This window comes from Neophocaena asiaeorientalis, unplaced genomic scaffold (genome assembly GCF_003031525.2).
Source record: "Neophocaena asiaeorientalis asiaeorientalis breed wild unplaced genomic scaffold, Neophocaena_asiaeorientalis_V1.1 scaffold106, whole genome shotgun sequence".
Taxonomy (NCBI): Eukaryota; Metazoa; Chordata; class Mammalia; order Artiodactyla; family Phocoenidae; genus Neophocaena; species Neophocaena asiaeorientalis.
The window spans coordinates 2,147,199-2,158,610 of record NW_020172597.1 but is presented as its reverse complement, the minus strand read 5'-3'; the positions used below and the strand labels follow the sequence as shown (position 1 = coordinate 2,158,610).

The 11,412-nt window shown below is 53.8% G+C and overlaps 2 protein-coding genes across 3 annotated transcripts; both read right to left on the bottom strand.

The window, feature by feature from the left end:
- Positions 1-44: 44 nt before the first annotated feature.
- On the bottom strand, positions 45-1,389 carry CUNH1orf122 (chromosome unknown C1orf122 homolog). 2 transcript variants are annotated; one of them, XM_024738898.1, is made up of 3 exons: positions 1,196-1,389; positions 769-970; positions 45-519 (listed from the first exon to the last, which is right to left on the bottom strand). In XM_024738898.1, exons 1-3 carry the CDS (start codon positions 1,372-1,374, stop codon positions 424-426), a joined length of 477 nt encoding a protein of 158 aa, XP_024594666.1. In that variant the 5' UTR covers positions 1,375-1,389; the 3' UTR covers positions 45-423. The 2 variants fall into 2 exon arrangements, with proteins under 2 accessions (XP_024594666.1, XP_024594667.1); XM_024738899.1 differs by having other exon boundaries at positions 1,062-1,197.
- A 2,838-nt stretch (positions 1,390-4,227) lies between these two features.
- Positions 4,228-9,902, bottom strand: MANEAL (mannosidase endo-alpha like). Its single transcript, XM_024738901.1, has 2 exons — positions 9,832-9,902; positions 4,228-7,358 (listed from the first exon to the last, which is right to left on the bottom strand). The coding sequence occupies exons 1-2, from the start codon at positions 9,900-9,902 to the stop codon at positions 6,722-6,724; spliced, it is 708 nt and encodes a 235-aa protein (XP_024594669.1). The 3' UTR covers positions 4,228-6,721.
- Positions 9,903-11,412: the final 1,510 nt, after the last annotated feature.

The following is an 11,412-nucleotide window of genomic DNA, read 5'->3' as shown; positions in this document are numbered from 1 at the left end:
TCAGAGTTTTAGAGAGGGGACAGAAAGGAAAGGTCGGTCACCAGGAGAGTCTGCAGGTTTCCTTTTAATCAAGGCTCTGCTAAAAGTGTTCTGTGGGGCTAGGAGCCCCCAAAGCATGAAATGGACATGTAACACGACCTGGATCCCCCAAAGCAGGCCAAACCACTCTGGCGAGCACTGCTGGTCTGCCCAAATCTGGGTAATCAGACGGTATTCGTTGGCTACATTTCAGAGCTCAGCACTGCCTTCAGCCAGGATGAAGTGGGAGTGAACCCAGCTGCTAGCAGAGCTGCCACCCCGGCTGAGAGCCAAGTACCAGCCACTGCCAGTGAAGACTGGCCCCTTTATTGAAAGGGAGTTGTTCACAGTCCAGCTACCAGCCCTGGGGAGGGAGAGAAGTCAGGGCGCCCGGCTCGGGGATGGTCAGGGCTCCATAGCTCCATCGCCGGCATCCTTTGGAAAGCCACCTCTGGCGGAGACAGCTGTCTGGGAGGGTGCTCCAGGTTTGGCTGAGACGTTCTGATTGGAACAGAAGAAAGAAAAAAAAAGTGAGGCTGGGAGGAAAGGCCTTCGATTAGGCCCTGCAAGAGATGGCCACTTGGCATCTGGATAGCACTTAACTTTTTCAAAGCCTCTCGCCCAACTGAAAGGCAGTGGGGGATAAAGCGGTGGGGACACTCTTCCACCCTCCAGGGGAAGCCAGAACTTAGCAAGTGCGGCCAGTGGGCAGTCCCCACCTCCCAGGCCCAGCCCGGGGTGGGCACTGACCCCGCCACCAGCCGGCTCCGGGCGCCGGCGGCCCAGCTGCCGCAGCATCTCCTCGCAGGCGGCGATGGTGTCCAGGAGCTGCCGCTGCCGCTGCTCCACCGCATCCAGCAGCTGCTGGGCGCGCTCATCCCGGGGCGGCTGCGGGGGTGGCCTCCCGCCGAGCCCCAGCCCCGCCTTCCCACGGTCCACGCCGGCAGCCTCCCTGCCCGGGAGAGAGCGAGACAGACGGTCAGGGCCGGCGCTTGCGCGGGGTCAGAGCCCCTTTCCCCCCGCCCCAACGGGCCCCCTCTCACCCCCGTGACCAGTCTGAGCCCGGGCCCCATTCCATCTCCGCCTGCGCGGCCCGACCACCGCCCCCCTTTCGGCCGCCCCCCCTCCCCAGCCCTGCGCTAAGGCTCCGCAAAGCTGCGCCCCGCCCCGTCCCCACCGGTCTCCTTCAATCCTCCTGGGGGTCGCGGTCCCTTTAAGTTGCCCAGCACGGTGGTGGGGCGGAGCCTCCCAGACCGGAAGATGACTGGGCGCGTCACTTCCTCCCGGAAGCAGGCCTGGGCGGATGTCTCCGGCGGGTCCGTGCACGGGGCTGAGGGCCGCGGTGGCTGCCAGCATAGGGTTGAGCGAGGGGCCGGCGGGCTCCGCCCGGAGTTGCGCGCCGGCGCCGTGGTGGCCGTCCCCACCGATACGCTGTACGGCCTGGCCTGCTCGGCGAGCTGCTCGGAGGCACTGGGCGTCGTGTACCGCGTCAAGGGCCGCAGCGAGACCAAGCCGCTGGCCGTGTGCCTGGGCCGCGTGGCCGACGTCTACAGGTGAGGACGCCCCGACCCGGCCCTGTTGGGGGCGGCACCGCGGGAGGGGTTTCCGGTGACAGGCTTGGGAGACTGAGGCGCGGAGAGCGGGAGGGGCTTGTCCAGGCTCACCCGGGAATCCGGAACTGGAAACGTGTATGGAGCGCTTAGCGTCTGCCAGGCCTTGAACGAGATGGGGGGCGCAGCGATGAACGAGGCAGGCGGGGTCCCTATTCTTCTGGCGTTTTTGTGATAATGGGCGGGGGGTGGGCACGCCCACGGTTTAAGAGAAAAGGGGGGGACCACGGTAGCTTAAGTTAGTAGGGAGTGCTTTGAAGAAAGTAAAACGTGGAGCGTGAAAGCGGTGCAGCTGTTGTAGCCTGCGGGTCCAAGCCTAGGGCGGTCCTCTGGAGCCCTGCTTTCTGCTCAAGCTCTTGGGGGTGAACAGGGAAGACAGGCGGATCCCATTGTAGTCCCTCGGGTCACCTTTCCTAAGTCTGCCTAGAGTCTGGAATAGGACCAGCGGTGCCTTTCATTTGGTTGGATTTGTGTCCCCTCTGTTTCCCAGGTACTGCCGTGTGAGAGTACCTGAGGGGCTCCTGAACGACCTGCTGCCAGGACCAGTGACCCTGGTGATGGAACGCTCGGAGGAGCTCAACAAGGACCTGAACCCCTTCACTCCTGTGAGTCAGATTTTCTCTTGTGTCCCCAGACTTCTGCCGTTTGGCTTTCGCTAGGATCCAGGCCAGAGCCATCTCCCACCCCTTCAACCTTCCTGATGATCCCCTTTCTCTTTGCCTCATAGCTTGTAGGCATCCGGATTCCTGACCACGCCTTCATGCAGGACTTGGCCCAGGTGTTTGGGGGACCGCTTGCGCTCACCAGCGCCAACCTCAGCTCCCAGACCAGCTCTCTGAATGTTGAGGTGAGTTACCCAGTCCTCCCCCCGGAAATGTCACCAGGCCACAGTTTCCTCTGAACCAGAGGGGCTGATGGTTCACTGGAATTGCCTGGCAGGGGAGCTGCCCTTTTGGTCTGCTGGTGGGAAGTCTGCCTAGGTGGCCGGGGTGGGGGAATACAGAATGATCTCGGAAAAGGTTTATTTTAAAGTTTGAGAGGCGAGGGGGAGAATTGGTGTTGTTTTCCTGCTGTCTTTTTAACAGTAAGAGACATCATAAGTACATGTTTTTCTCATTCTGTTGGGATAGCAGTCGTTGGAGAATACAGTTGGGTGATAAATCTTTACAACTTACTGTAAAGAAAGTTAAGACTCTGAAAAGTTAAATCACTTATCCCAGGGACTCCTGGTCCTGTTCTCTTACCTCTGTCACAAGCCAGGTCAAAGAAGGGATCACCCACGGGAATTCCCTGGCCATCCAGTGGTTAGGATTCCGCGCTTTCATTGCTGAGGGCCCAGGTTCAATCCCTAGTTGGGGAACTAAGATCCTGGAAGCCGCACAGTGTGGCCAAAAAAAAAAAAAAAAAGACAGGAAGGATCGTCCTAATCCTGTCTCGGCTGAGTAGCTTAGAACAAATGAGGACACAAGGAAATTTGACTGAGCATACTTCTTTTCTCCTTTCTGGTCTTAAATGCAGACCATAGCAAAGTGATTTTACTTTCATAGTAAAGTGTTTCCATGCCCAGACGTAGAGAGTGGGTTCAGGGGCTTTGGAAAGTGAGATCCCAGCACCCCTTCTTATTCTCAGGCTTTACTTGATCCTGGTGGCTATATCTTAGGCATTGGTGATGGGGATTCTTACCTTTTTGGCAAGCAGCTTACCTATCCAGCACAGTAACTGGTGTTTATGATCCCCCATCGCAAATTCCCAGGCCTAACTGCCACTGCAGTGCCTTCATGTGGGGTGAGGGTGGAGAGTGGTGCTCTGGCTCAGGTAACAATTCAGGCCACAGTTCTGAGGGGGAACTCCTTTCCATAGCCCAAGGATTGAGTGCCAATGGCCTGCAGTTGCAGAGTCCCCCCCATCTCTCCTGCCCTGATCCAGAGTTTAAATGAGGTTCCTTACCCTGCTTAGAGGAAGATGCCTGCTGGTTTAGAGCTGTGTGATCTCTGTCTTAGGTGCCCTGTGTGCGGTATGACATCATTGCAGATGCCAGAGGTGGTGTCCATGCTCTTCCTCTCCCTCTTCTCAGGAATTTCAGGACCTCTGGCCTCGCTTGTCCTTGGTCATTGATGGGGGACCAATTGGGGACGACCAGAGCCCTGAGTGTCGACTAGGCTCAACTGTGGTTGACTTGTCTGTGCCTGGAGAGTTTGGCATCATTCGTCCGGGTTGGTGAGTCTCTTTGCTGTGGCACAGGGATAGGATTTGAGGGAGGTTGGGAGATGCAAACAAAAAAAGGTGGTCACTCCTGTCTTGCCCTGAGGGGAGCGGGCAGGTTTGGAGATGTGGTGGGTGGAGTGGAACTCAGTTTGCTAGTGTTCGCTGGCTTTTTCAGGATTCAAAAGGATTCATCAAGGGTTTGATGAACAGAGCATAGTATGATCGAAGAGTTTAGAGGTCCCTGATCTCCAGAATCTGGTGGGCTCGGGGCTTTGAGAAGTCAAACCCTAACTGTCCTCCATTTCCTCCCCAGTGCCCTAGAAAGTACTTCGGCCATCCTCCAGAAGTATGGGCTGCTCCCCTTACGTGGATCCTGCTTGTGAAACTCCGGAGGAGGGAGGGCCCAAGGACTGGTGCTGGACACTATGTGTCCGACTGCTGGTGGCTGGCAAGGCCTCATTGGCAGAGGCCGCTGGGGCTACAGTGTTACTAGTCTGACCTTTTAAGGCAAAGTTTCTTTCTGAACACTACAGACCAGGCCTCAGAAGCTGCTGGCTAAGCCTCACACCTGGTTGGGGAGGTTATATTTATTTATAATTTCATATATGAGCCAAAAGCTGAATAGAGGTTTTAAGAGTATTCCGAGGATGGCCTTGTTCTGATAAGTTTTTTCTTTTTTTGATCTTTGAAAAATAAATAACAGATTTGGAATCTAGTGAGAGCTTCTCTGGTGGGTAGTGGCACTTAAGGTCCAAATCAACTAACACATTGGTTGGTGCTTTTCAAAAGTCTCAAGTGACCAAGTGCATGAGTTTTATGCTTCTGAAGCTGGAACCAGTTTGGGATAAAAATAAAAACTGTAGAGCCATCGACCAAACACTGCTTCCTCTGAACCAGGGGGCTGGTTCTTTGCTGTAATTGCCTGGCGGAGAGTCACCATTTTGGTCTAATGGTGGGAAGTAAGCTCAGCTGGCACAGGGGTTGGGGGTGGGGTCCAAATTAAGGAATATTGGAAAATAAATCTCTACTGTCCTGTCCAGCCACTTTTTTCTTATTTATTCGTAATACAAATTATAATGAATTATACCTGCAACACCTTTATTTAAATGCAGTGTCTACTCAGCAGCCTTTATCTTTATTCATATGTATACAAGTGTTAAAAACATACTTACTGTTGGGCATTTGAACTTTGTTTTTTCTTTAATAGAAAAAATGCTGTTAAACATCTTTGTGAAGGTTTTATTTTCCTTCTTTTGAATTATTTCCTTGGGGTAGGATTACTGGGTCCAAGTGTATGGCCATTTTCTTGGCTCTTGATAGAGGTTAGCCTTCAAAAGAACTGAATCAAGTTGCATTGCCATCAGCAGTGTGTGAGAATTACTGCCCCTGCCCCCCAGGTCTGGCCATACTTTTACTACTTTTAAAAATATGCATATGTGAACTGAAGCCTCAGTGTCACTCCCTTGTAAATTATTCCAGGTCATCATCTAGCCCTTTTCACCTGTCCCTGCCTGCCTTGGTTTCCTCAACTGAGTCACAGCAAGGGGACCAGGCCTGCCCCATCCGTTGGTGGGATTTAGTACCTGTTAACCTAACTAGAGCTGGGAGTCCTTGTGACCAGTAGGGCTCACGTCCTCCCCTCTCCCCTCACACCCCAGTTCTCAGAACTAGGATTCAGTCTGAGCCCATAAACTTCTTAATACTGTCGTTTCCAATGCACATATTTTCAAGTAGATCCTAAGAATTTTGCCAAGAGGGTATCCCAGGGCCTGCTTTGAGGGTCCCTGCAATTAGCATATTTGTTTATTTGTAAATAAGCACTGGTTTGTTAAATATTCCCTCTAGAAATCTTGTTGAAACTCATTTCTTAAGCAAACTCGACTCTTCGTTGTGCTAACACTGTAGCCAGCCCATCCCATGTGTCAATTTGTCACAGAATCTGAGGAGTTAAGAGTTTGTGGTCCTGAAGGGATCAAAAGGAAAGCTGATTTGAGAATAGGAACAACAAGTCATTTTTAATACAAATCACAGTCGCACTGAAAATGGCTCTAGTGAGTGGGCCTCATTCAGTTCAGGCAGCTAAAGGGAGGGGGGTGTCCTAGTCCTCCCCCTGGAGCTAAATGTTTACCTAGGAAAACGGAGGCTCTGGAGCGCAGAGGTATTTTCGAGGAAAAAGAACTGAACTCCCAGCACTGGGCAAAACAGCAAAAAGGAAAAACTTATAGCTGTGCTTAGGCACTAGCTACAAGGCCACACCAAATTAGGAAAACAGGCTCCTGTAAGCTTCGGAAGACAGGAGCCATTCCTGGTCAAGTTTTCCCCCAGCACCTGGCACGCGGTAAGGTGCTCGCAGAGTATGTGTTGAATGAATGTGTGAATGCTCAGGATTATTTCCTGATAACTGGGTTCGGGAATCTACTGGGAAGAGCTTAAACTGAGAATGTTCCCTTTTAGAAAGTCTTAAATGTGGTTCCCTAACTTGGGGAAGACAGATGACGTGGGAAGGAGGCCTGGAGAGGACGCAGGTTGGCAGAGAGCAGGGTGCATGCTAGCCCAGAGCCCTGACACCCTTCTAAGACCAGTGACTTGGCGACTCCAGAACACGAACCAGCTGAGTTCCAAGCTAGAAGGGCTTGTCTTAAAGTGTTCTGACTGAGGATGTGGAGCTGCCTTGGGCTAAGCCCAGCCACCGGCCAGCCCCTGGGGTTCCCTCTCTGGAACACCACCTAGTTTCCTGTCCCTGCAGGGCACTCCGGCACCCACCTACCTCAGAAGCACTCAGCCGCTGACTTGGGAGCGAGTGCCCACAACCTCAGCCGAGCCCCACGTGGTGACATCTTCCAGTGAGGCTGGGACGTCAGCACCTCCCGCCCCTGCCTGCAGGCCCCTCACATCAGCCACTGCTCCTTCTCCTTGATGAAGTGCTCCGCCCAGCGGCGCGTCAGCTCTAGGTACAGGCTGGGCTGGTGAGGCAGGTAGTCCAGATACAGCCGAGTCGGCGTCTTCTTGGGAATGGCCTTCTCAATCTGGGTGCCCTCGTGCCACTCGTTGAAGGAGGTGATGGAGACGATCTCGGGCCTCACGGTCAGGGCTGCCTGCAGGGCCGTCTCATAGTACTTGCCGTTGACCCTGTTCCGCGTACTGTGGTTGTTCCAGGGCCGGATGCTGGTGTCAATGTAGCCGGGCCCCACGCTGGGAATGAACATGAGGTTGTTGGCATCGCAAAAGTTCTTCACAGCTTTCCAGTTCTGATGGGAGGAGCCGAAGGAGAAACCATTGGAGGCAAAGTAGGTGTACATGCCATCAAATCCGGCGGCCAGGATGTCATGGGTGTGGCCCTCCTCCACCAGCAGCGCTATGAAGACCCCATCGTAGGGGGTGTTGCGGATTGAGTGGGGCCCGTTCGGTGTCAGGAGGTGGGCCCAGGCCTCAGGGGATGTCAGGTAGGAGTCATAGATATAAAAGAGTGGGAGGCTCTTACCCATGCTGTTCTTATAGCGGTAAAATGCACCATGGGAGCCATACCTGAGGAGCAGGAGGAAGAAAAGGCTGAGCCAGCAGCCTAGGAGAAAAGAAGCCAGCACAGCCGGAGGGCTGGCCACGAGTGAGATCTTTCCTGATGTCCAAGCACGATTTTGAATCCAGTTGGACTCCACAGTTGGACTCGTCATGCCTCTAATCCGAGCCTTGTCATTCCTCTGTTTAAGCCTCACTTCCCTGCCCCAGGCCGAGCCACCACCATCTTCTATCTGGACTGCACCGACAGCCACCTAACTGGTCTCCAGGCTCCCACTTCCACCTCCCTATAACCCAGTCTCTTTTTAAAGCATAAATCAGATCTGACTGCTCCTTACTGAGACCAGCAAGGCCCCACCTACTTGATCTGGCCCTGCCCACCGCCATTCCTGCTATTACCCCGTCTGTCGCTTCACTCCGGCTACACTGGCTTCCGTCAAGCTTGTCCCATCAGACGGCCTTTGGATCTGACAGCCCTCTGCCTGGAGTTTTCTGCCTGCCCCAGATCTCTGCAGAGCTGACTCTTCCTTTAGGCGCTGGCTTACATGTCACCTCAGAGAAGCTCACTGGACCACCCATTCTGAAGTTGTTTCTTGGGCACACTCTTAACACCCTGCTTTATTCTCTTATTACTTCTTCATAGTATGGATCGCCATTTGATCTGTCATCTATAACCACTATCTGCTCACTGCACACCCGCCCGAGCATGTAAACTTTGGTAGCCCTACCCACTGCTGTACAACTGGGACGTAGGACAGACGGTGCCTCGACACCTGAAGGCACTCAATAAATACTTCTCGAATGAATGATATATGCAAGCCATTTGCAAGCCACTTTCCACGTATATTAGCTCCTGTTAACTGCCACAAGACTCAAAGGTTAAGAGGACTGCCAGTCTCTGATCACAGAATGGAGGCCGCAGAACCAGGATTCAAACCCAGGTTGCCGTCTCCAAGCCCAGTACTCTTTTACTCTTTTTAGATGCTGGGGACACGGGCATTCTGCCCTTTTGTCTCTTGACCTGCGCCTCCAAGCCTTCTAGCCCTACCCCCATTTAGATCCCCACCAAAATCCAGGTCCCAGAGCAGCCTTACGTGTCAATGATATACTTGATGTTGTCATGCAGAGTGATGTCATCTCGGCCCTTGTAGGGTTGGATGTGGAAGGCCACCTGCCACAAACAGGAGATATTGGTCAGGTGAGTATCTGTCCAGAGGCCACAAGCCATAAGGCTCGTGCTTCAACTACGGGTTGGAGAAGAGGCTGAGTTCAGGAGAGGCCTGGCAGTCACGGGCACAGTGTAAATAAAAGCAACCACTGCCCTCAGGGCCCGAAAAACAGGGGTGAGTTTTCCCACCTCCCACAGCAGGGCCTCTGGGAATCATTCTGATGGGCTGTTGCAGGCTGGCCAATAGGTTTCAACTTATGGGCCAGCTCCCAGTGGTTGGCACTAGCTGCCTGAAACTGTGGGAAGACGTGTCCATAGGAAAACGTGCCATGATCTGTTTAATGTGCCAGTGATGGGCTCAGGAACAGCAGTGGGGCTCGTTTTCATCGTTTTTCTTCTTTTGCCACACACAGGTAAGGGCAGTGACTTACTTGATTGGTAAAAGTAACTGGCCAGCTCCATCCTTCCTCTTGAAAGAGCCTGCCTGATGAGAGCACGTGTTGTGCTTTACTCCTTGAGGCCCAGCACTGCCTCCCCCTAGGGAGTTGAGGCTGGAGTTCAGTCTGTGGGCCTATTTGGCCCTTGCCTGCCCTCTCTCCAGGATCAGGGTCTCCAACCTAACCTCTATCACCGTGATATTAATTTAGTCTCCCATTTATCCTATATTTTTCCCAAAAATTTTTTTCAGAACTCAAAAAATGAGTGACATAGGCACCTAGAGAAATGGTACAGATGAACCGGTTTGCAGGGCAGAAATAGAGACACAGATGTAGAGAACAAACGTATGGACACCAAGGGGGGAAAGTGGCGGGGTGGTGGTGGTGGGATGAATTGGGAGATTGGGATTGACATATATACACTAATATGTATCAAATAGATAACTGGGCTTCCCTGGTGGCGCAGTGGTTGAGAGTCCGCCTGCCGATGCAGGGGACACGGGTTCGTGCCCCGGTCCGGGAAGACCCCCACATGCCGTGGAGCAGCTGGGCCCGTGAGCCATGGCCGCTGAGCCTGCGCGTCTGGAGCCTGTGCTCCGCGACGGGAGAGGCCACAACAGTGAGAGGCCCGCGTACCACACACAAAAAAAAAAGATAACTAAGAAGAACCTGCTCTATAAAAAATAAAATAAAATTCAAAAAAAAAAGTGACATAGGCATTATTTATTAGACCCCTACCCCCAACACCACACTTGCTACGTATTTGTATACCTGGGCTAACGCCAAGAACTTTGGTAGAGGCACTATCCCTGTGGGCGGAGGAGGGGACATCTCCAGAATCAGCCAGAGAGCATTTGACATCTTCTTGGAGACTCACCTGGATGTTGTACTGATGGGCAGTGTCCAGAATGGCGGGCACCAGGTCATCTGAGGGTTCCCCATTATCATCAGCCATGCCAGGTGGGTACCAGGACAGGACCAGGACGCCTGAGACACAACACAGAGGCTACTTCAGAGACACACAGTACCCCACAACAGAGAATTCCTTCCTCACAAACCATCTCCAACTGCAGAATGGTTTCTGAATGAAACCTTGAGGGAGACTCCTGCCAGGTTCTCTTCTTGCAGATCAGATCCCTGAGCTGTGAGTCCTGGAGCTGTCCACGCTCTCGGTGCTGAAGCTCAGTGACTGCAGGAACCCTAACGTGCCAGGCCAGGAAGGAGCCGGGAGCCTCGGCAGCCTCTGGCCTGCATTAGCAAGTAGTTAAACAAAGGGAAACGGGTGGACAATGACACACCCACCTGGAAGGCACAGTCCTGTCTCTGGGGGAGAGGAGCACCTCTGAGGTCCCTCAGGGAGAGGAGCCCTGAGCAGAGGTCATTTTACCCTTCCCGTGGGAAATAACATTTGTCTCAACTGTCTGCCCCTCTAGATGGTAGAATCTTGAGGGATGGCCTCTGTGCTATTTATCTGTGAATACTTCCCACCACTGTCTCTGGCATTCGATTTTCCCACCACACATTAACCATTTCCAGAGAAATTGAAATGTACTGTAAAATCCAGCAGAATTCAGTGACAAAATCTGAAATAAGTCAGCTTCCCCACCCCAGCCTGCCTACAGGGGGGCTTCTTTTCAAGCAGAGTACTTGAAAAGCTCCCAGGCCCCTTACAGCAAATAGAGCAGGGTCCATCATACAACGTGGGCAAACTTTCCTTTCTGCAACCAGCAAACTCAGGAAAGGCTGCTGCCCTACCCTGTGCCTAGTGTGAAAGCAGAGGCCATCCCAGGCACTACTGCTCTGAACCCCACACTCCTGCGGGGCCAGGGCACCCAGGCCTCACTTAACCCAAACCGAGAAGCCCAATAGACTGCCCTCCTCTACTCGCTCTCCCTACCTGGGACAGCCCTGGTGCAAACGCCTTCCACTGGCCCTCCCAGCAGCTCTGCTCTAGGAAAGGGCCCTGGAATGGTAGGGGGTCAGAAGGCAGAGGTGGAGGAGTCTGAAAACTAGGAGATGGGGGCGGGGCCTCCTGGTGAGCATGGGATGAGAGTTCTAGAAGAGAAGAGGTAGAAGCCAGGCTGAGTGGGACCAACGGCCCCGTGATAGGAGCAGTGGAAGTTGGGGTGTGGGAACGAAGAAAGGCGAGGCTGGGGGCCCAGCGACGGGGAAGGGGGAGCTCACCGATGGCGGCTTCCTTCAGCTGGGTCATGTGCTCCCGCAGCACGTCGGGGTCCCGGGAGCTGTAGGGCCCCAGCTCCGGGTAGAAGCTGGAGCCCAAGTCTTCGGGGGGGCTGTGGCGGCCGCGGGGGTAGCTGGCCGAGATCTTGGGGTCCCAGTGCGGCACCATGACGTGGTCCCAGTGAATGTAGTGGCCCTCGCGCCGCGGGCTCCCGTACCACGAGTAGTAGAAGGCGTGCAGGTCCGAGTAGACGCGCAGACTCTGCCCGGGGGCGGG